Genomic DNA, 25627 nt, shown 5'->3' with positions numbered 1-25627 from the left:
TTCATTGGTTTATCTGCTTGAAAACTTCCGAAGGTTCACCACTACCCAGGTAAACTACAAACTCCTTACCATGGCATATGGTGCTTTCAATCTGCAGCTAACCCCTCCAACTCATCTATTTCCCAAATAAGCTATCTGTCTGCAGAAAATGTCTCTGGCCGAGTAGGTCTTTCCTCCTACTTTGATCTTAGTTCAACCTCATCATTACACTTAATATTCTATTACTTAGTGAGCATTATAGAATGTTTCCAGGTGCAAGACTCAGTGTTAAAATTCTTACCTAAATTATCTCATTTAATTCAAGCTACAGCCCTGGGAAGTAAGTGGTATTTTTATTACAATTTTCCTTATCAATAAAACTACTTTTAAAACCACCATTTTGAGAGGAATTTAAAACTCATTCTAAATATTCTTAATATAAATTTTTGAGATAATTGTAGATTTACATGAGGTTGTGAGAAACAATTCAGAGAAATCTCATGTACCTTTATTCAGTTTCCCTGAAAAGTAACATCTTGAAAAGCAACAGTACAGTTTCACTGTACTGGATATCATTACAGTGGAAAGCTGGAGAACTTTCCACTGCCACAAATACCACTTTTGGTGTTCTTGCACAGCCACACCCATTTCCTTCTTGTCCACTTCTCTCCAATCTGTTCTTCCCTTTCTATAATTTTGGCATTTGAAGACTGTTACGTAAATGGAACCATTTAGTGTGAGACCTTTTGCAACTAGCATTTATCAGAGTTCATTTCATGATTTATGACAGTAGTAATTTGTCAGATACGTAGTTTGCAACTATTTTCTCCCCATCCATAACTTGTCTTTTCACTGTCTTCATGTAGGTTTTAAAATAGAAAAAGTTATAAATTTTGATAAGGTCTCACGCATTAACTTTTCCTTTTTAGGATCATTCTTTCTGCTGAAACTAATAGCTTTATCTTGCCCTAGATCTGAAGACTTTCTTTTGTATTTTTTTCTAAAAGTTTTGCAATTAATGTTTTACATTTAAGTTCTTGATCAGTTTTGAGTTCATTTTTGTATGAGGTGTAATGTTGAGCTCAAAGATCACTGAGCTGCTTTTGCAACTTTGTAAAGTATATATAATGAAATTATCTCAACAGTTTAATGAAAAAAAATCTGTTTGGAGGTGATGAAAATGTTTTGGAACTTGACAGAGGTGATGGTTACATAACATTATGAATGCAAATGTCAATTAACTTTACATGAATTTCACTTTGTTGATAAAAGAGCTTATCCTAGCTAACATTCCGACCAATATTTTACACATTTCAAATATGTTTTTCAAAGGCTGTGTAAAAGTCTCTTTTCACATAATTATTCCGCCTATTTCTGTCTTTGGTTCTAGTTTCCAGGTCCCTCATTGCTCAAGTTAGGCAACATTCTAATGTCTAACCTCCGAGGCAAGCATTTTTAACAGTGAGTCAATATGTGGGCTGTTAGAATGGCATTAGTTTTTAGTGGACTTAGTATTTCCTGGCAGTCAATCCCTGCACGTCCTTAGTCATTCTTTGACCATCATTTGTATCATCACTTGTCTTCATCCTTTTGAACTAAACAAAAGGTGCCCTGTGCCCTGAACAGAACCCTTTGTTATATCATGTGGTGATCACTGCCTTTTTCTCTGAGTATATAACCCTGGAATAATGTATCTTATCACTCTTCTGACAAGGAGTTCACAGGTCTCTCCTAAATAAAAGCAGTGTAGTGAGTCAAGGGCAGAGAGTCTAAGAACTCTATGATTTGCTGAGTTCCTACAGTCTTGTACTGAAACCTCCTCCCACATACCCATTTAATTAATAGTGAAGGGGTCAACATTTAGATGTGGAAAATTCCTGATCCCATGGAAACCTGGTGGTTTGAAATTATCAGGACGTAGCTTCAAAAAATTAGTGAGATGTTTGTATTACTGCATTAAATCATGTTCAAATGGCCAAAGTTAGTCTAAGCAGCTTCACACTTATATTATGCTTTTAAATACTTTTTTCTGAAGAAAGACTTCATCTTTTACTTTCAAGTCATATAATTCAAGACACTCTGGACATGGCCATTGAGAATTAAAAGTTAGTTCAGAAACATGGTACACTAGAGTTGAGTTCTGACATAATAAATTTGTTTTTTTCTATTCTAACTGCCCATATTACAGGGCTAAATGATTATGATGCCAGGGTTCTTGTTTGCAGAGTTGAAGAATGAACTTCACAAACACTCAAGGCAGGACAGCAAGGCAGAGGCTTTTATTTAGAGATAAAGCGAGAGAACAGAGCTCCTAGCCTTGGGACAAGAGAGCCCTTGTCCCAGGGGTGGTGCATTGTCTAGGGGTTTTATAGGCAGTTGAGAGACAAAGGGCTAGGGATGTACACCTGCTAAGTGGTCCCAAAATGTTTATCTTTGAAGAAGGAGACATTAAGATGCTTCTTAGTCTTCCTGGTTATTTATAAGGAATTTACTGCTCTTATTTCCTCTCAGGATAGCAGCTTCCTGGTCTGGAAGCATATCATTCAAGATTGTCTGCTTTGTTCCCAAGGTAGACTGAGTTATTGTCTATTTGTTAAAGAGTATGTTAAATTACTTTTTAACAAATTGAGTTTTAAAATGCAATCTTATTTTCAAGACGGAATCCTTCCTGTTTTTACTAGTTGTTTTGGGCTTGCTTGCTACATTGCCCAGGTTGCAAATCATTTGTTTAGGACTGGAGAAAGAAAAGCAGCACCTGAATAAAGTCAGAAAAACAAGCTGAGCCCCCAAGCAGGCCAAAGCAAATCCCACAATGGATTATCTTGCTTTGTTTTTTCCAGAGGCCCTCCCCCTACTCTAAGCCCATGGTCCCTGTCTCAATTAGAGAGGAGACATTTGCATTTCTCTATGGAATAAGCTCTTTCCCACCCCTAATATCCTGAACATAGATGAATGGTGAGAGAATAAAAGTTACAGTATCTTTTTATTTTAATCCAATTACTTTTTATTATTTATGCTGATATTTGTAACTTTTTCCTTTGAGCCTTCAAGTCTGTGCCATCCCCTATTTATGTATTTACTTTTTCCCCCCTTCATGTTATCATGAGATTTCTAGAATACAGTTGAATATTTGTATTCCAAGGAAATATTAACAAATCTTAAGTGAAACATGCCCTCTCTTCTAGTAAATTTGGGAGACATGTTATACCACCTCTCCTCCAAAGCCATGATTTTATAAGTACGTTAGAAGGTTGGAGAAATCCTATGATAAAGAACCCTGATATGATAAATAATTTTGTTTTTTAAATTTATTTTGACCACAAGAACTTTGTGTCACCTAATAGCATCTCTGGAACACCAGTGTCTGGAAAATGGTTCTAAAACAAATAGCCTATGCTTGCTGATTTCATTTTCTTTTTATTACTGTATTAAATTTGTAATCTTGGAGTACACCAGCAATCTCCAAAAAAGTGAAATTTACTTATTTATTTTGTTTTCTCCAATGATTATTTCTTTGGACTTTTCTGAGGTAGCCTACACAATCAACAACATACATATTTTCAAATTTTCAAATTCCTCACTTGGATTTCTTTATCATTTGATCCAGTAGATATCTCAACATAGGAGTACAAAGCCTAAACTTCTTAGCCTGGCATTCTGAGACCTACACTACCCAGATATGACCTTCTTTTCTATTCATCTCTCTTTCTAATCACATCTACAAATCTCAATCTTCTATCTAGACTGATCCTCTCACAATCCCACCAATATATCTGGTACATTTGTGCAAGTTTTCATGATGTTCTTGATGACAAGGCTGCCATACCCTTTTTCTGTTGCTTAATTTTACAAATCCTGAAAGCTGACCCAGCCTTCTTGCAGCATTTTTGTATTTTTTTGTCAATGTTTTCCTCCTCTAGACTCTAAGTTCCACATGGGCAGTGGCTATATATGTGTTTCTAATTACTAAATATCCAACCTAGCTTAGTACCTAGTAAGTAATAAATGCCCAATAAAGAGATGTTGGATTAAATCTAAATTCTATCATACACATTTCTCACTACCTATGTCTCACTTTGCATTAGTGTGTATTGCTTAGGTTGGTAGTTATCATTTTGGTTCATGTACTGCACTAATCATCTACATATACCAAAGTTCTTTAACAGCAGAATTTTGGAATTACATGCAGTTATAACACCCTTAGCAACTAGGACAGGGGCTTATATATAATAGATTCTGAACAGATCTTGGTATATTGTTAATTAATTAATTCAAGGGAACAGCAAGTCCCAAATTTCCCACAAAGCTCTGCTATGGCCCATAGTAAGCCCCTCTTCCTGACACCTTCTTAGCAGTTAGTATCTCTGTAACTCACCTTGGTTCATATTTGTAGATTTGTTTCATATGTGTATCAAGCTTATTTTATCAAGCTTGTGAACTCTTAAGAGGTGAAAAAAATCTGTGTTCCATGGATTTTTGTCTCTGAAACAGGTGAGAACATAATAGGAATTGGTTACATTTAAATGGAAGTTCACTGAAATGTTTATCCTAAGTTTTACTTGATTATTATTGACATCTATGATACAATGTTACTATTCATTTGGTAGGCAGTCAAAAATAAATGATATCAAAAACATAATATACTTTGATTATTTTAACCATACACAAAATACTGAATAATTGAAACTATGTTACATGGATATTTTACAAAGGGGAAAAAATACTATAACACATTCAGATGAAATTTGCCATTATATTTTGAATGCAATACTATATTAAATATGGGTATATTCAAAAGAATTACTGTTATCAGAATGAATTTAATATTTTATTATTTGAAATATTTTTACTATTTAACATAGCAAAATATTTTGCTATTTAAAATAATGAAATGTCAATGAATAGTTATAAAATATTTTTAAAGCAAAAGCTATGTTCTACTCACTTGGCAGTTATAAAAATATATATTCATCTGAAACTAATAAATTTGCTCAATGCACTAGATATTCAAATTTAAATGAATGTTTTGTAAAGCATTTTACCAACTTAGTATTCTTAACCATACAATATATCTATGTATCTACATGGTATTAGAATAGGGTTGCATTACAGATAATTTCAAGTAAAAGACATAGGTGACAATTAACATATAAGAGATAATGTGAAGTTTTTCTGAACAAACACATCCAACATATAAAAAAGGTCCAATGGCTGTGCCTTGTATAAGTGAATTCTCAAACACATTTGTTGAATGAATACATGAATGATTGATATTTGTTCCATTATTTGCATCAGAAATAAACTACCTAAGGCCTTCTATTTTTAGTAGAAATGTCACTTAAAGATTATCAATTTTACTCTTAACTACTTCTGGATGACAATCAGGTAAACTGACTCAAGACTGCACAGGAAACTAGTGTCAGTGATCAAAAGATGTCAAGCAGTAAGTATGCTTACTGTCTATGTAGACAGCTCTCATGTCTACAGAACACTTAATATGTTGAACAACTCCGTATTTCATATCTTCACACAAAAGAAGACTTAGGAAACTAAGCGGTTTCTATAAGGTATTATCATAAAAATAAAAAGTAGTAAATATGTATGTATATAGAAATGTATATATAGATAGGTATCTATATGTCTGTATCTGTATCTCTAGCTATCTTAGTAGACAGAATAGACTGCAGATGTCTATTCCCAGTGAGAGAAGCAAGCTATCCTGAGTGAAGGAGACCATGTGTGTCTGTAGCTACAGCTGAGGATGCACAGGTCATACTTTAACAGTTGGCCATGCATGCACAACTTGACAATATGAATGCTGAGATCACTGTTAAAGGCAAAGCTTTGAAGTAGTAAAACTTCCCTAAAACCAAAGACTAAGTGTAGTATCAATTCTTGAATTGTAGCACCTGGGAAGACTGTGGCCACTCTATGTAAAAGGAATTAGAATTAGCTTGAGCCTATCTGTGGCCCAGACTAGTGTTGGAACTTCTCTCCATCTCTTCAGTTTCACTTAGGGTGACACATTTGTGAGGCTCATCCCTAAAGCTTCAAAAACTTGATAGAGAACAGAATATTTTTCTTAATCAAAGCTCAGTTCATCCTACACCATTCCAAAAGCTTTTTCCTTTATACTTAAACATTCATTCAGCAAATTGGTTAATATATACACGTTAATGAAATAACTACTGGCTTTGGGAAAGTAAATAAACTGTAATTAAGTACAGTAATTCACTTAAAATAAGTCTTTAAAAATTAAACATACTTCCCAAAAACTCAGAAGCAATTCAGTCACATACTATTGGTTTCAGTAACAGTAAATATTTAGTGAATAAAATCTAAAAATGACCTTTAAAATTAAATACAAATGTGTCATTTGTTATTTTTCAAATACATAGTATAACTTTCAACTGACTGCTTCCAAGTCAATAAATATTTTTTTTTCTGTAAAATGTATGTGCCCAAAGGGTTTTAAATAGTTTGTTTTCTTAGTTACTATGCCCCTCAGGCTTTTTTTATCCATTCATTATCTTGGCCTTTACAGTTAGTGCCAAGGTCAGTTTCATTTCATTCTGAATTTAACTATCACAAAATTTAATTATTAGAGACAGAACCAATGTTATTATAATATTATATATATTATACTCTCCATAAGAAATCAATCTAATTTTAAATAGAATATTGTTCCTGCAAGAAACAGTTGCCACTGAGCACACAGAATCTAAGCCACTGGGAAGAATGTGATTTAATGAGATAGAAAATAGAATGAGACCCCTAAGGTGGGTTTATTGGCTCATAAAATAAAGCTTACACTCTAATTCAACATTACATATTCAACGTAAGTATAACTAGTATAGAAATTCTTCTTGCTTGCTTGCTAAATAGTAATGGAAATAGAGGCAAAATTCTAGTCTCTACAAATTGCTCATATTTTTAATATATTATATTTTATAATATTTAATATTAGAAAACTTTATAAGCTATGGAATATTTCAGATGTATTGACTCTTAATTACTAGTTAACAATTATATTTGAGTCAGATCCCATGTTAAGAACCAAAATGTCTATGTATGATCTTCCCTTTTAAGTGGAGAGATGCAAATGTCCAAACTCAAAACTTGGAAGAACCATTATTAGGCCTTATAACAGTTATAGGAGTTGTAGGGAATATATGAGCATTTAGGTAAACACATTCTAAAAACTCAAAGCCAGATATATGTCTAATACCATACATAGGTACATTATAGTATTGAAAATTTGTCTTTATTCATTCATTTGACATTTTTTACTGTTACCAATGTTTTGGAATTATGTTTAAATTTCATTTGATGTACTTTCCCAAAATTTCAAAACATATCTAAAACTGTTATCTTTGAGGAATGCATTTTTTGGATTGCAGCAGCATTGGGCCACCTCAAAATGTGTGTCCAGAATAGTAGAATATCCAGGAAATATTATAATTTTTACATTTCAAAAGCATTTTATGTATTTCCATTCACTTTTTTCTCAATATAAGATGTCTAATTTAATGGCAACACATACCATGTAATTCGTTTCACTAACAAATAGATGGCAATATGACAACTCTTCTTGTATTAATGCGGAGAGTCAGTAAAGTATATTAAGGCAGCATACTTCCTGGGTTTAGATCCCCGTCAGTCATAGGCAAGTCACTGGCCATCTCTGCGTCAGTTTCTCAACTATACAATGGGTGTGATGCAAAAGAGTACCACCTCAGGTCATTGTTCAAAGGTTTAGTGAACCAATGACAGCACATTATGAGGAAAGCACTTGGAAGTATTGCTGACATACAGTATTGCTGGGCATAAAGTTTTCACTACAGATTTTTACTACAATAAAAATTATAGTAGCTGATGAGAATATAAATCATTACTAACTTTTGAGCATTTAATAAGTGCCAAGCACTCTGATAGATGGTACACTTACACTATGTTTAACCCTTAAAATAATATTAAGCATATCTAATTATACAGGGATCAGATTCTTAAAAATATGCTAATTACACATATTACAATAGCAGATAACTTCCCCAATGGAGCATAGCAAAGCACGACTGAAATGTTTCAGTGAACCCTTCACCCTTCTGATGAGGATTACCGCTTCCAGGATGGCAATTAGGAAACAGTAATAACAATATGCAGAGAACTTGCTGGTTAATCAGTTTTGCTCACTCATTAGCCCTGCATTGAATGTAATCAAATTTTCAGTACAGGAAAATCATAATTTACTATTGTCACAGACCTTCAGGATCACTTGCTGATAGTATTAAGAATGTTAAATCCCTGAAAGTTAAGGATATGCCTAATACTGATATTTATGTTAAGGTCATGTCTCCCTTAAAAATTTAAAGCGTTCAACTTATTCTTTGAAAACTCTGATGTTGATTTCTTTATTTTTCACCTTAAATATGGACTTATCACAAAGTCTTAAGTGCTTTTGCGCCAAATAACAATTATTATTTTGCCCAGTATATAAACACCTTATACATATGCAACACAGTATTTTTATTATTCAATACACTACTTCTAGTGATGAAGGTTTTTAATGATAGTTTGAAAACAATTATGAAATTTCATAAGTTAAAATTTAGTATGATTGTAATATATACTGTAGTTGTGAAAAGCATTGCTCATATGAAATTAGCCTAAATCTATGTAATTATCAAAATCACAGTGAGGGCATTTTAATTGTTTTGAAAACTATGGATTTAAAATCAATAGTACTATATTCATTATGCTAAAAATGTTATTTTATCAGTGTAGAAATGATGAACATTACACATACTTTAGAATGAAAATAGAATACACTTTGTGCTTCCATAAATTATCAAGGTCTCCAACAGTCACTTTAAAATTCAAGAATAAATCTCTATTTCCATATCTTACACATATAACTTGATAGAAAAATACTCAGCATGGTGTAATCTCTTAAGAGTCTGACATCTTATATGCAAGCCTCAGTAAAATTAAACGTTTCAGATAGCTTTAGAAGTTAAATGTTGAGTTTTTAAATTGGCTTATATCTTCCTCCTTCACCCTAGTCTCCCCTCCCGCACCACCCTGACCCCCCTCACCTCCACCTGGGGCCACAAATTGCACAGACTGGTGCACATGGGCCAAGAAGACATCCATGCGCATTTCAGAGACCAAGGACCACACCAGCTCGCTGGAACCAGTCACAAGAAAAAGATACTTAAACACAGCTGGGCGGAGGTCTTGTTAGAAGCCTCAATCAGCTCTCTGCGGTACTGAGAAATGACCCTTTGGGAAAAAGAGTAACACTTGCTCTTCTCCTTTCACATATAAACTACTTTCTCTGATGCAAAGTGAGGACTTCATCGCTAGAACACTCGGTCTACGTTGTGACATTTCTGTATGATGATTGGGACCTGTGGCCATGCTTTTTCAGTGACAGATTTCATCAAGTGAAATGAGTACATGTTCATATTTGGAGAAGATCAAAACAAACACAATCAACTCATTTTAGTAAATGAGAAAGGAGGCACAATGGTTAATTTTTTATCTCTGACTTTTTTTCTATAAATTCCAGGGATGAATTTTACCCTAAAAATGAATATTAATACCAATTCATAGAGGGATTAGTTAATGAAGCTGAATTGTCTGCATGAATTCCTGTTCTTTTACAGCACAAATACCCAAGTACAAGCTTAATGTAAGTTATTTACACCATAGGGAAAGATTTAGAGAAAAAAACATCGTTTCTTTTTCTTGAATGGAGAATGTTTGGCCAGCATGTCTCTTGTCTTGTGTTCAGAAGCTTCTTTTGCCTGGCTCCTTGGGGATCTTCTTCATTCTTCTCCAACTGGGGGAGGCGGCTCGCACAGCTTGTACAGCCTAGAAAATGCATGGAAAACTGAGACAGTGGCCTGGTGTATTACCATTACTTGAGAGGTTTTCACTGCTATAAAAAATACACTGGCATAATTTCTTGGTTCAGGAGTCATGATCACATTCCCTAGTTCACTAAAAATCACTTATGAATTAGCAGACTCCCGAAGTTTTGTTCTAATATTAAGAAAACATCAGTGTCTCTTTGAGGCCTTGATGACTACTGATTAAGCAAGCTGCCTTTTTTTACATCAGCTGCTTCTGTCCAGTGCTGCCAACCCCAGATGTTCACCTTGCTGGTAGCAAAATTGATTATCTAAATTCTAGATGATGATGTTATTATGATATTTTCCATCTTGTCTATCATGATTATCTTGTAGCAGGATAGCACCTATGTGGATAAAGTGAAGGTTCCTATGGCCAGGATTCTCACCTGGCTCTGGTTGGCTAGCTCACTACACACCTGTGGGCAATACATTGTTACTGACTCTATGTAAAGAGCTCTGCACAGGGCTCTGGCTGCCCCACGGCTGCAGGAGAGCAGACTAGAGGGTGGCAGCACCAAGGACAGAGACTGAGATGGCTGCGGAGGCGGAGCAGCCCAGAGGCAGAGACTGGCTTGCTGCAAGCAGACTTGTTCAGAGTGGATGGGAGTCTAGTGATTGACTTGCCACAGTGGGAATAAAGTTGGGTGTAAACCCTTTCACCCCAAGAACGTTCCATTGTCATTTTTTGGTCTCAATGAATCCATAAGGAACTTGCCCAGGGCTGTAATCCATTGGCAAGACAACTTATCTCACAGGGGTCCACTGATTTCCTGACCAGTTTCAGAAATCTGTTTCATTTTGTACCATCCCTGTAGTTCAGGCAGTTGGTTATGGAGAGGCTGAAGTGCCAGAGTTCTGAGGCCTGAATTTCAAAGGCACAATTAGCTGGTGTTTCCTAAAGAATATCTGCTCAGCTTTGCCCACGCCTTCACTCGCTTATCAGCAGAATTAGGTGGAATTCAAGTGGGTTGAGGAATCTACTTGAACTAGTGGAGATGCCTGGAAATGTTCCATCTTTGCATTCCACGTCTAGCTGTTTAAGACTATATAGCATTAAGGCCAAGCTCAGGGGACTGAACAAGAATTATGTAAGTTCTAGGGCTCCATGTTCTCATTTAGGGTTAAATCCTAAGTCCAGAGCCAAAGTAAAGGGGACAGAACAGCCGCAAGATAGCCATAGTGACAGGACAGGGGATACCCGTTACTGAAGGTACAGCCTGAGCGAAGCTGCTGGCTGTGGAGCTATCCTAATAATCTTCAGTAGTGCCCTTGGCCACGCTGGCCCGACTTCAGAGCGTTGTCTGATGATCTACAATATGAAGTGTGGATTTCAACCTCACTCCTTTCTAAAAGCACTCCAACCCTAGAGGGGTAGCTGCAGTGATTCACTCCCTTTCACAGATTAAATTGAACACAGCTTAAATGAGTTGTTGACAAATTTGGTAGATTGTAATTTCCTCTCCCTTCAACATTTCACCCCATGATGATTCTGAATCAAGGGAGGAAGAATGAGCAAGATTTACTATTGAGTTAGAAACCTAGTTTAAAAAAATGAACTTTGGTCTGGAAACATAAAAGAAGGCATTGCCTTTGGAGATTTGTAAAATGTGTTTTGAGTCTAGAAGGTTAACACTCTACAAGCCATATTCCTGGAAGAAAATGAATACTGAAATAGGGACACCGCACAGAAAAGCTTATTTCCTCCTTCCTGGGGAAAAGAATACATTAAATTAAGCTGACAGACTTCAAAGCTGTCTTTGCAGATGAAAAATATGGTGTTGCTTCAAACTGCATTCCCAGCGCTAAAATAATACAGTGACTGGAAACCTCTTTAATTTCTAGCCTCTTATTTCCCCAACAGTGCAGCCTAATGTGTGAAAAGGCACAGAGCCCTTGGTCAAGTAGAAGAGAAGCAGTAGGCTGCATGGTAGACACCTCGCCCCGTGAGACAGGTTGAGCCCTCTGGGCCATTACCTTGCCCCACATGTTCCCACAGAAGGCGACAAACATCCCTGGGCGGTTGAGGAGTCTTTGCAATGTCTGTCTTGCAAACTGGTGAAAAGGCTGCTCCCTGTGGTCACCTAATGAAATAATAGCTCTAGGTACTGTGGAGCTGGGCAGATTAAGCTTCTGTGAGGCTTCTTGGAAGCGACTCAGGGTTATTTGAGTTCAGACATATTTGTAATGTAAATTGTGGGGCTCTGGGAATTGAGAACAGGCAGATGACATTTGGAAGTAAAATATAACAGGGAAGAGCTGGACTTTCACTCTGCACCGAGGCATCTGCTTTTTGGCAGCTAAACTGTCAGGTAACGGGAGGCCTTTGTTTGCCCAACGTTTTGGGGCCCTTGCTGTATTCTCATTCCATGCATACAGACTGGTGACCACGCATGAAAAAGGCTTGCTCCTGGCTCCACTTTCTTCTTTGCCTGTTTGGGCTCAGGCAGCCATCTTGGAGCTGGCATCTCCAACCCAAATCTAAATCTTCAGTGAGTAGAATTTTCAAACTTCACTCTATAGGTCATGCCCTTGATCTTTCTACGTGGCAAAAATAAAAGCTGTGTTAAAGGGGACCACAAAGCAAATGACTGTTCTCAAGGCTAAAGTATCTACAATACCCTGTCCCAAGGCAATTTTCCCCATTTTGCAGATGGGAAAACTGTCTCAGAGAAGATGAATAACCTGACTGAATAAGGTCACATTGTAGGAGCTGGGACTCAAAAACCATGTTTTCACTTTTAACCACTATACAGTGCTGCCTCCCAATTAAATAAATAAAGGAAATCAAGCTATCACAGTATAACAGTTTCCAGATTCTGTGACGTAATAGGAAATTAGGCCAGTATGCCATTACATCTGGAATGTAGTATTTGGTTCTTGATGAAGGTGCATTTACTGCTCTGAAGAGCCAATACATGAAAGTTAGAAGATGGGAGAAACTTGCTTTACTACCCATGAAGGCATCTCCACGTGGATGTCCCACTGATACTTAGGGTCCATGTTACGAAGATGAGTTCTTCATCTTTTCCCTACATGTGCTCTTTCTCCTGCATCAGTGATTAGAACCATTCATCCCTTGTCACCCAAGCCAAAGATTTGTGGTCAACCTAGAATCTTCCTTTTCCCTCACCTCCTTCTTCCAATTAATGTCCAAAGACTATTAATTCTGTCTTCTAAATATCTCTGTACTCCATCCTTTCATCTTCATCCTCAATACTACAATAATTTCCTTTTAAGCTTCTGCTTTCGGTTTGAGTTGACCTCAAATGGATCCTCCTAATGTAGCCAGAGATAAATTCTAAAATTTAAATTGTCCAGATAGGGAGATTTTTCATTAATGCCTCCATAATGTCATCAAGTTAAAACCAACACTCATCAAATACCTGATACAAGTTCTTCCTGACCCAGCCCTGCCTATGTCTCCAGCCTCAGCTTGTATCATTCTTAAATCACATTCAACCATCAGTCAGAGACTGAGGCGTAGTTCTGAGGAGGGGATGCATCCTCTAGGTATTGGCGGCCGTGCATCCGCCGTAGAGGATGGTGACCACCATGCGGAGAGCACCAGGAATGGGCGCGCTCTTCCCTCCCCCTCCTCGGGCTGAGCTCTGTGCCTGCCTCTGTGCTCTCACGGCCACCTGTGCCTATGTCTGTCACCGTTCTTAGGCACTACATACTATTTTCATTTTATTCAAGGGTCACTCTACTGCACCTCACTGACTGGTGGAAGGGATTTCATCTTTATCTCTCTCCAGTTTTTAACAAAGTGCCTGACACCTACAAACACATAGCAGACATTCAATAGATGTTTGCTGAGGGCATTTTTAAAAATGAAAAGATTGAATGGTGAAAGGATAACTTAGAAGAGGCTGGCTGGGATTTGAACCAAATGTTATCTTAGGCAGAGACAGCTGTTTTCAGAGACATTCGCCCAGACTTGCCGATGGATGCTTGCCCTGGAGAGCCAACTATACTCTTTGGGGCAGGAATCCTGGTGCCCAGCGGGGAGGGCGCCCAGGCCCTCCGAGGTCCTCAGCATGGGTGCTTCCCGCCTTCTGCCTTTTCTTGGGGTCCTGTTTCACGCTTCTCATCTCTTTAATTGAAAGCTCCTTGAGGGCTGGAACTACTTCTGCCTCCAGTTTACATTCTCCATCAGACAACAGCAGAGGGCTTTGCATTTCTTAGGTCCTCAGCAAATATTTGTAGAATGAATGAAATAAACTATAGATTTCAAAAATTACTCTAGATTTCTCACTTAGGGCTATTATTTCTTTGTTAAAAAATGTCAGCACATTTTACTGTTTCATTTCTAGTGTTTTAAAAAGTAACCCAATAAAGAAAAATGTGAGTTCATCACTGTCTTTTCTCGCATTCAGCTTGTGTATTGGCTTATTGATCTGGATGCTGAAGTCTTATCCTAACCCCACTATTAGTTTTTATAAGCTCCAGCTAAGAAGACCTTGCTGAGCCATTATCTTGCTTTCTTATTGGAATTCTAACACTTCACTGGGTCTGATATCCAAATACACCCTGCCTGCTTCAAAGTGCTAGAGAGAATGCCTCTGTGAAATGATTCTTTAGCAACAGAACATCTTAGACTCTAGTCTCATCAACTGTGAAAGATGACATTAACAAGGCTTAAGGATCAAATAGAGTTGGAAGTCAGCACTAAAAATAAATGCATTTAGAACATGAGTGTTCCATCCATTTTTCTGGGGAAAACATGTTTTCTCTTTTGAAAGTACTTTCCCGCCCACATAGTTTTTCAGAATGAAATATAACTTTGTTAAGTGCTGCCATCATCATTCTCACTCTGGTAACTGTTTTGTAAATAGAAAGAGTGTCTTATCTGTGACAGTGTGTGGATGAGCCTGTTTTGTTAAAATGAAAATATATAAAAATAATCAAATGTAAAAGAAATTATTTAACTTGGACCTACTTCAAAATGGCTGCCTACCCTAATGTCACCAGGGAAATCAAATTCACATTTCTTTGACAGATGTTTCCATGTTCATCTCACCGTAAAGGTAGATTAGAGTACTTTCTTATGATGATATGTGAACTGTGAAAATTTGATATGGTAATAAAAACTAAGCTCATTTATTCATTTATCCATTTACACACTCTAAAAATCAGTTCAGATATTCAATGTCTACTATGCAAGCATATGATACTATAATGAGCAATGATTTAAAAAAAAAACATATTCCTTGCTTCCAAAGAATTCATATTCAGGTTGGGGAAAGAGACATGTAACAATATATGGCAACACAATATGATAAAGGCTATAACACACCAATATACTTGATGCTAAGGAAGCTCAAAGAAGGGAACTCAATCAAAATTTCAAAATAATATCTAAAGTGGGTTTGTGGTTAAGCAGGAGTTTTTCAAACAGATACAGATGGGAAAGGCAATTACGCCAGAGGAAGAGCATGTGTAGTGACAGAAGTACATATGAAAATGGCATTCTGGTCGTTTGGTACAGCTGCAACACAAATGTTATTAGTACCTGTGTGGACTTTTGATTTTAAATTCATGATGGAACTTGCAAAACAGAATAATGTCAAGACTTATATCTGCTACCTACCTCTAAGTTTACTTCACCAAAAATTCCATTTAATTCTGAGAGCATTTATGCCTACTCCCATTTAACCACAGTGTTTGCAAGGCCAGTTTCCATGGTTTCTGTCAGTACTTCACTAGGCATGCCCTGAAGCAGTCACATTAGCTGTGAGTGGCACTCCTGGGAAATGGTGGCCAGCCCTTTGGGGAAGTGCAGCCCTGGTGAGTCCCTTACCTTGGAGCAGACTGTGGGGTCCGGTCTCTGACTCCCAAATTCTTTGCCGTGTTCTGAACTCGTGCTCCCTAAAAGAAATAAGGAAAATCACTTTCAGCTCTATATTGTATTAATAATTATTTAGCATACCATTAACATTTGGGGGTAGAATATTTATTTCAACAATAGATTTAATATCGAGAGACTAGATGAAGAGGAAGAGAGAAATCATCTGAGCATTTTCACAATTAATGCTTTTATAATCAAAATACACTGATATATTGTTTCAGAGGATTAACTTTTATTTCAACAGCCATCTAAATCATTCAAAGTGAGTTTAAATAACAGCTTCCTGTTCACTATGTCATTTAAATCTTTATTCCGAGAAGCAAGCAATACTTAAGATGTTGAAAATAGGAAATGAGCCAGCTAGAAATATTCTGTGTCCCCACTTCCATGGAACAGAAATCACAGCTCTATCACATTCATGTGCCTGTTTTGTTCTTAGCCGAATTGTTATTTTAAACTTCATAGTATTTATCAAGAAAGTATCTTCTTAAATAATTCTAAAGCAATTTTCTGGACCAGGCATGTACATGTGGATATCTTAAATATAAGAATTCTGCCCCAAACTTTATAGTACAAAGACAATCTACTTAAGGAATGAAAAATCTGTCTACTCTGCTAAGTTCGTGAACGAAGCTATAATCATTGTTCAGTTCCGAATGGGAAGTAGTTACTACACAGAACCAAATACCGGGTTTGGGACTGAGAACAGATGAAAGAGAGTGATTTAAAACTCTGAAACTCTCTTTACTACTACCCAATTCTTACCTATGGAAAAGGAGGAAAGGAAGAAAGAAAAAAAAAGAATGTATTCTCTCAAAATGGACCAAATAAAGGAAAGCAAATTGGGAGAAGAGGTGGGGTATGGGAGGGCGGTAAAAAGATAGGAAGGAAGTTAAGAAATGCAGTTAAGCAGTTAAAAAACACCGCTGTATTCTGAATTTCAGACATAGAGAAAAGTTGTAAAAACAGAAAAGAAAGTTCACATAATTTTCCTAGTATGTAAACTCCCTCTAAAGTTAACCTTTCACTTGATCATAGTATGATGATCAAAACCAGGAAATCAACATTGGTATAATGCTGTTAATGAAGCTACAATTATTCAAATTGCACCATTGTTCCCACTAATGTCCCTTTTCTGTGCCAAGATCTGATCCAGTACCCCATACTGCCTTTGGTTTCCTGCCTCCTTAGTCTCCTCCAACTTGTGACAGCTCCTTAAGGTTCCTTTTGTCTATCCTGACCTTACCACTTTTGATGAGTACTGTTCATTATTCTGCAGAATGCCTTTCAATTTGAGTGGCACCTGTCTCCTTCTGATTAGATAGACGATATGCAACGTATCATATCACACAACGTCAGTAGGTCTTATCACTGGTGATACTTTCATCACTTGGCGAAGGTGGTGTCTACCAGATTTTTCCATTGTAAAGTTGTCTTTTTTTTTGTAGGTGACAAATATGTTGGGAGAGATACCGTGAGACTATGCACACATCCTGTTTCTCTTCAAACTTTTGCTCACTGATTTTAGCATCTATTGGTGCATCTTCTCTGCAACAGTAATACTATATCTGCATCAGTAATACTGTAGTGTTATGAATTGGAATGCTTCTGCAAAGAAGAGTTATCCCTTCTCCCCAGATTATCTATTGACTCAGTATTTATTTAAATCAGTGTGGATTCATGGATATTTATTTTATGAGTTATAATCCAATATTTTTATTGGATTTTTAAATACTTTTTTGTACAGATTTTTCAGGTTTGGCCACTGGGAACTCTTCCAGGTTGATTCTTCCGTCCTGCTGATATAACCACCACCATTTTGGGGTATTTGTTTATTTTTTCACACCTAAAATATTCCTGGCTCATCTTCCCAGTCTCAGCTGGGAATTAACCACTTCTCCAAGCCAAATCACTGGCTCTTTTTCATGGAGAATATTCAGAATCCCAGATCTGAGTGCTGGGTATGCTCATTACTATGACTGGCATCTAACTATTTCTAGGTCTTCCCAGTGCACATAGTTAATTTATGCAAACATACTCAAACATCTGTATTTATTTCTACATCTATCTGTATCTGTGCATGTGTGTGTGTGTGTGTGTTCATTGGTTCAACCTGACACCTCTGATTCCAGTCCAATACCACAAGGTTCATTCTAAATTCCAAATAACAACCTCAATTCCAGATAATAACGTCTTCTTTTCTTTATTTGTAACTCCTTTCCCAGACAGTTATGAAACTTGACTCTCATTATTTACAGTACATTTAGTTAATTTGTTCCCTCTTAGTATGCATATAAACTAGCTTCAGCATTTTTAAAGCATATCCCTGTGAGAAATAGATTTACTCACTAGAATATAGTAACTGTGTATAATTCATTTTGTCTGTATTCTCATAACATTCCATTAAATAATTTATAAAGACTTTTGCTTCCTTAAAAGGTTTCAGATAAAATTGGTGCTCATCATGCTGACCACAACTACTGGCATATTCCACTTTGAATTTAACTATAGCTCTTCATATACTCAGCTACTTGCATACACTCTTGTGCATGTCACTCCCTCTACCTAAAAGCCTTCTGTGTCCCCTTCCCTTCTTGCCTGTATCATTTTATCCTATAAGGCCCAAGTAAATTATCATCTTAGCTAATAGCTGACTGATCATTCATTGTATCAGGTATTGTTTTAAAGTGCATTAATTTAAAGTGCATTAAATAAAGTATTTATTTAATCCTCACAGTAACACTGTGAAGCAAGTACTATTGCTATGTTTGTTTTAATAATGAGTAAACTAAGTAACAGAGCGGCTAACAATCTTGCCCTAAATCATACAGACAGGAAACACTGTAGCTGGGACTCAAACGGAGATTGTTTGGTTCCAGAATCCAGAATGTTCTTAAGCCACTTCCACTTATGACTGTTTCCATGGAAATTTTTTTTTCATGGTGTGGTTGACATTCTGTAGTGTAATCAGGGGAGCAAGCCCCGGGGATTTGTATGTTTGCCTAACAGCCATAAACCAAATCTTCAGTAAATAAATCAGTGATTGCTATAAAAGCGTATCTTAAAAATTAAGTACTCACTATCACTGGGCAGTTTGAACTAAGTCAGCAAGTACAGAGATTCATTAAATCAATTTTCTGTGGGAGCCCTGAGAAAATGTGGTGAAATAAAATATAAGATCAATGTTTTCCAACTTCTTTTGTCTTTTAAGGAAGTTGTGTCTTTTCTACTAGATCGAGCACATTTTTCTAATGATTAGTAAATTGAAGGTTAGTGTATTTCTTATTAACTTTTTAAGAATTTTAAGGATTAAAAATTAAATTACCACATTTAACCATTGGGATATTGTAAGTTCATTCTCTTTGTTAGAAAATACATTTTCACCTATGCATACTTCAGTGACCTGTACTCAAAGACAGTCCAAAGAGTGCTTTTCATCCTATAAAGGAATATTTGAGTTACATGCTTTATCTTCAGAATGATACACAAACATAGCATTGAGAAGTTCTGAGACCTCCAAAAGTAAGCAGGACCCTCAATTCTTTCCTCTTCTTTCTTGCCCCACCCCGCCCTTCCCCAATCTATTCCCAAGCCTTACATAATCATCTCCAATTCCCAGAAAATGCATCCCTTTATCATGTCCTTTAACATAAGCCCTGAATCCATTCCTGCCCATTTTGCCTGGCCGACTCGCTTTCCTTCTTTAGGTTACCTCTTTTACCTCTTAGATATTCTGATTTCCAGGTTGGCTATTTCTTGGAGAACCCTCAAATAGATGTCTGTGCTATTTTTTTTCCTGGGAGATTTTCCTGGTTCACACTTACCTTTAGAGACAGGAAAAGTGCCCATCACATCAAGGCACCTGTCAGAACCTGATGAATGAACAAAGGAACCTTCAAACAAAGGTCCTGTAAAATAACTCCCTAAAATGTGTGTGAGACTTACCTGCTTCCGCATCACATCGGTAGCCTGCATAATGTAGCGAGGAGGCAGTCCATGGCTTCTGGCTAGAATGATGGCCTGCTCCAGCGTCACGCTCAGAGTGCACCTGTGTGTGCAGAAAAGCCAAGGGCAAGTCAAATACCACCTGCTCCCGTTAAGCACTTTGAGACAGTTTGGGTTACTAAAGAAGGGTAGCAGAATATACCACCCCAAAATCTGCCTCCTTGGAGAGTACTCATTTTTCTTTGGGTATCTCCACATATACATTACATACACCGTTCATCAACTTCTATTTATTTTTCTCACATTAATCCGTCTTTTATTGGAGGCACCCCAGCTGAGAACTCAGAAGGACACAGAGAAAATTATTTTTCTTCCCCTACACTAATTTCAAAATCAAAAAGTGCCAGCCAAAATCAAAGTAACTAGACAATGAAAAATTTTGCTACATAGAACGCTTGTTTAAAAACAGGTTATGAGTATTCTGCAATGTATAATTGTTGAACCACTATTGGTACACCTGAAACTAATGTAATATTGTTTATCAACTGTACTTCAATTAAAAAAAAAGAAAAATGTACACAATACAAAAAATAGATTATAGAGCTATACTTACGGTCCTAAATTAGCTATTTAAATTTAAAATAAACCCATAATGAACTATGTTAATAAGAGAGTTTACACACAGAAAATTAAATAAGCAGAATCATAATATAATTTTAATATCAGATATTCTTGACTGACATTTCATGTAACTTAAATGACTTCCTAATATTTTTCATTTATGTCTACATATCAATAATTAATCAACTTATAATACTGATTTGTGCCCAGTATCTTGGAAAAATAAGCAGTGAAATTAACATTCACTGAGATCAGAATTGATTTTTTTTTTAAAGTGTGTTTATTGGACCCAAACTAAAAGACTAAAATTTCAAAAGGAACTTTTAATTAGTTATATAGGAATATGGGGCTCAGAGAGCCCCAAGAAAATTCAAATTCAGCCCCAAAATTCAGTTATTGGTGAGCCTTGTCCTCCTCCTTAAGGCCTCCTCTACTCCAATTTTAAGTTGTTATCGATCTTAACATTTTCATCAATAATGCTCATTACACTAGCTGAGAAAATATTACCTTTTTCTAATCACAATGAAATGTTTGTGCTTCCTGATAAGCATCACTTGTTCTCCTCTACTTACAACACACATTACGAAGGTTTTTTAATGAGCAGCCTATAATTTTTATCTGCCTTAATCTTTTTAAATGGATTTCTCCCTACTTCAAGTTGCAGTAAACAGCAGTAGAGCAGCAAATTACCTGCCAAAGACTTTAAAATATTTTACTCTAAGCCCCTGACCAATCGACATGTCCAGGAATATGCTCTTGGTACTGTACCTCGAAGTGTCACTTTTTTAGAACCAATTGTACATACACCATCTAACAGAAAATCTACCTTAAAATGGATACATGTTTTCTTTTACCACATATCAGAAAAAGATGGCTTCGTCTATATGTACTCTTGTCACACTAACCACTGTGTGTATTCCAAGTAGGTCCCAAGAGTAACCTGAAAAGTTTTAAAGTGAAAACTTTAAAAAGAGACAGCAGTCATGTGGGAAACTGCCTGTATTTGATTCACAGCTGACAGCTTTTCCAGGACAGCCTCACGGATTTCATTCTCCTACACTGTGAGTGTGAAAGAAAGCCTAGCACCAAGCCTTCAACTTTGCTGTCAAAATACCATTAATCTGCCTTGTAGTTTGTTTGTTTGTTTTTTCCTCTCTCAATTATCTCAATCTGAATGTCAAGTGGAAAAATTCATCCTTTCCAAGAATCATTTTGATTCTGGCATTCTCTGAAAGATTCCAGATCTAGAAAATAGCACATGGTTTTTCAATGGTGCCTGAACGTGTACTCAGAGTGGGGTGTTACAAGAGATCATTTAATTTTATAAGTACTTCTCTTCTTACCAGTGAGACTGAGGTGCTAATCTTGGGCAAGAGAATGAAGCATACCAAAGGCTGGGAATCCTAAACAAATCCCATTCAGTACAAGATTTCTTTTCTGACCTGCCAATGTTCTGTTTCACTATCTCTGTTTCACATTAGGCAGTTAAATTAAAATTTATATAAATCTATATTTTCACCCTGTCCTGGTAAAGATGAGCCTTCAATGCTTCAGGCCCTTCTAGTTGTAATATCACGTAAAACATTTAGACAACTTTTTCCCTGGGAATCACAAAAATAAAAAAATAAAGATCACAGAGTAGAATTTGTCCTTCATAAAAAGGCAAATTTAACATACACACTGAAGAAAGTTGCTCCATAATTTTAATAATGAGACATTCCAAGTAACAGCTCTGCTTTGGGCATACTCCTGAGAAAGTGCACTTGACAGAGCTGCAAAATTATGCACAAATTGTGAATCTATCCATAGAAAGAAAAAGGAAAGGGTCAATACATCTGTGCTTAAAATGAACAAATCTTGACACATTTCGTATTAAGAAAAGATCCCATATCATTCAGAAATTTAGCATAGTTTTAATATGATAAATGTAGCCTGTAGTTAATGGGTCCACTTTCATTTGAAGGGCACTTTGATGTAACAATGCTACGGAAGAGTCATAGGAAGTACATTCATTAATTCATTCATCTGTTCATTCAACAAATATTTTTTGACTGTTTACTTTGTACCTACAAGCACCATTCAGTGCTGGTATTAAGTGGATTTACCCTCAAGCTAAAAAAGGTTTGAATTTCAGGGTCTCTTACTTGTAAGGATCCCTAGTAACCCATGTACATAGTCACATGTTTTTACAAATTTGCAGAAGCAAAATGCCTTAATTTCAAATGATTACAACTGCTGTCTTTGTCTTTTTATATTCCCTCTGTCATGTTCTGGAGTGTTCAAATGGCTGTGCTTATTTCTGGAACTGAGCTAAAGGAAGTAGAATTAGGAATGTATTTAGGTTAGGTTTACTGGGACCTATGTATATGATGCACAGTTGCTTCTATTTATATTAGGGTTATTATAGTATCCTAGAGTAGAAATGGATTCCAGAACATTCCTACTGCCCATTTTACAAACTCACCCCATCTTGAAAAGGAGGTACAGGCTCCAGGATTATATCCTGTATAATCCAGTATGTTCATATCTTGGTGCACCCAGGACTATGTGCAGTGGGGAAGAAAAAAGGTTGGAAAAGCACAGAGCCAGAAGCTACCCTGTGGAATATTCTTCCAAACATTATGGTTCACATGCTAAAGAACTTTATAGATGTTTTCACATTTGACAATTTAAAACTTGAGATTAGCAATAATGTTAGTGTTGAATGGCTTTTCTAAACTATCAATAATTTACAAATTTGATCAGCCATACTAGAGAAAGGACAGAATTGTTTTTCTATTCTCTCTATAGAAGATTATATTAGAAAATTTTTATAATTTGAAGAGTCAGTCAAAGAGTATATCACCAAAAAATGTGGGTGGCAAGTATAGAGTTGGGCCAGCCAATAAAGTAATATAAACATTCTTTTATTTTCAGATTTTATGTTTGTGGCATTTCTCAGCGTTTGAAACTTTGCAATTTGTTCTTCCCACATTCTAAATAAATATTAACTATCATCCCAATTTTGTTTTGTAATTTTCTATTCTTTTTCCTAAAAAAGGCCCTTGACTTCAGACCTCAAAATCTTCATTCACTCTGGGGAAGCAAGAACAATCAAAACCTAGTCTCCACCTTTTTGGTGGCCAGTTTTAATGAGAAAAAAGAAAATAAAGAAACAAGTAGAAAATACCAGGTGGTGACGAGTTATCCAGAAAAAATACAATTTTTAGAGGAATAGAAGTGAACGGGGTGGAATGGCAGAGGGGGAGGGAGAGGTGCTGTTATTGGGAAGACCATTTCAGGGAGACCAAGCGCAAAGGCCCTGAGGTTAGTGCTTGTTCTGTCTGCTTAACAACAAATCTGGAACACACTATGCTGGGGCACACAGAGAGAAAGAGATGAAGTTAGAGAAGTAGTCTGGGCCCCAACATGCATGACCTTCAGGGTCGGAGTTTAGGAGTAAGTGGGTCGCTGTTTTATCTCTTTGATTGTTATGAAAAGTTTCAACGTTTTTATTATGCGGTATAAACAAATAATGTGTTAAGCAAATCATCAAAGTAATTTACTAAGTACCCAACCTTAACATGCTATCAATATTATGTTCAAAACATCTTCAGGTGCTTTCCAAGCAACAACTGCAAGAGCAAAAGCTTCACCCTGATGCTTAAGGTTTTCTACCAACTGCTCTCCCACATGCCACCTACCTCCCGGGCATCTCGCCTATTCACCCTACCCAGAACTCTTTTCTGCTTTCAGTCACCATTTTGGTGCAACTGCACGAACCTCTCAACACACCAGGAATGTCTGTCCATTTCCGGGAGTCTCTTTTGCTACTTTCAAAATGTCACAAAACCTCTTTCTGAGTGTAGAATAGCAGTGGACAAGAGGGGTGCCACAACCAGAGGTATGGAGCTTTGAGGACGGCCTTGTTGGACCTGGCCAGGTTACTTCTCTCTCTCAGCCTCAATTTTCTCATTTGTGAAATGACAAAAGCTGGTGTACTGGCCTCAGAAAGTGCCAGAGAATCACCTGAAGCAGTGTGTGTGTTCGCTGAGCTACGCCGGTTCAAATGCCATTTCCATTTCTCCTCGCTACTGAGCTCATACTGTGAATCTGTCTAAAAGAGCTCACTATGGGCAGCACATTATTTGCAAAATTTGAGGAATATGAGCTTTTGTAAATCCCAATTCCTCAAGTCCCATTGTATTTGAACTATTTACAGAGGCTCTTTTTAACTTTTTGAAGAGATGTTCATTAAAAAAACCCTGTGGTAAATTCCTTTATAAAATTATGATGTTAAAAAATTATGATGATTACATAAAGTTAATGACAAAACTGTCACCAGTATCTCTTCTATAAATTGGGGACTAGCTGAGTAGAGTTCACTGACAATAATTTTTGGCACTTGCTAATATGATGCTTTGTGATTTTTATCTCATATGTATGTCTCACCTGATCTTAGGCATCAGGTTTCAACTTTATTTTATGCCAAACTGTAAAGTTCAGGGTCAGGAAATACATGTGAAACAGCTGCCTGTTTACCAGTGCTATTTCTAGATGCAAGGTTTACACCATAACCAACATCCAAACCTCCCCCTCAGCTAAGAATCATTGGAGAGACAAAGCTTAGTTTCCAAAATTGGTCTGCATGCAACACGTTGCATTTCAACCATTTTTTAAACAGATCTATTACCCTATATTTAGCTCACTTTACATAAGACTTAGAATCTTAACCTGAAGCAAGTTACATGTTAATCCTTTTTTAAAACATGTGAATTCTTCTCTTTGAGATGATTCATGACATTTCTATAATAAATTACATGAAAGATTCTCAAAACCCAAGGACATTCTATGTATTTGGCCATGTACCATGATTATAGACAAAAACATCAGTTTTACTCTAATTACATTTTTTTTACTCTAATTACATTTTAAAGCAGAGCTCTCATGCCTCATTTAATGTTGATTCAGATTGCACAAGGAAGCCAACCTCCCAAGGGTTCAAGTGCATTAAATTGAATGCTTGGGGAGATGCATCACCCCTTTTGGGCCACAAGTGTGATGCAGTAACTCACAGTACAACTGACATGGGAAAGCAGAACGACATGAAGTTTATGGCTTTGAGCTCGGTTTTCTGACTGTAGGTTTATTTGCTGATTCTCAGCATGCTCAGTCAAGAACTCTGATGTTTTTCGTGGCAGCTGATCAGTACATTGCTATCTCTTGGGGGTGATCCCAAACTTTCTCACGACTAGTGGAGGAGGGCCATTCAGATTCTAGTTATAAACTGACAAGTGAAATAAAAACACATGAAAAACTAGTGTAATGAAGACCTCTG

General features: G+C 36.6%; 1 protein-coding gene across 4 annotated transcripts in view; it reads right to left on the bottom strand.

Annotated features, from left to right (window-relative positions):
* Window positions 1-4794: 4794 nt before the first annotated feature.
* The window catches only part of PREX2 (phosphatidylinositol-3,4,5-trisphosphate dependent Rac exchange factor 2), a 293635-nt gene continuing 272802 nt past the window's right edge, over window positions 4795-25627 (bottom strand). For all 4 annotated transcript variants that reach the window (XM_036998086.2, XM_073229635.1, XM_073229634.1 and 1 more), the window contains 3 exons: window positions 19690-19792; window positions 15697-15764; window positions 4795-9855 (listed from right to left, as the gene is read on the bottom strand). In XM_036998086.2, coding sequence (XP_036853981.1) covers window positions 9810-9855; window positions 15697-15764; window positions 19690-19792 — 217 coding nt within the window. In that variant the 3' untranslated portion in view covers window positions 4795-9809. The remainder of the gene's footprint in view (window positions 9856-15696; window positions 15765-19689; window positions 19793-25627) is intronic.

The sequence above is a fragment of the Manis javanica genome, chromosome 2 (assembly GCF_040802235.1).
Source record: "Manis javanica isolate MJ-LG chromosome 2, MJ_LKY, whole genome shotgun sequence".
In the NCBI taxonomy this organism is placed as follows: Eukaryota; Metazoa; Chordata; class Mammalia; order Pholidota; family Manidae; genus Manis; species Manis javanica.
The sequence above is the reverse complement of the archived record's forward strand: the minus strand, read 5'-3'. Positions and strand labels throughout refer to the sequence as shown.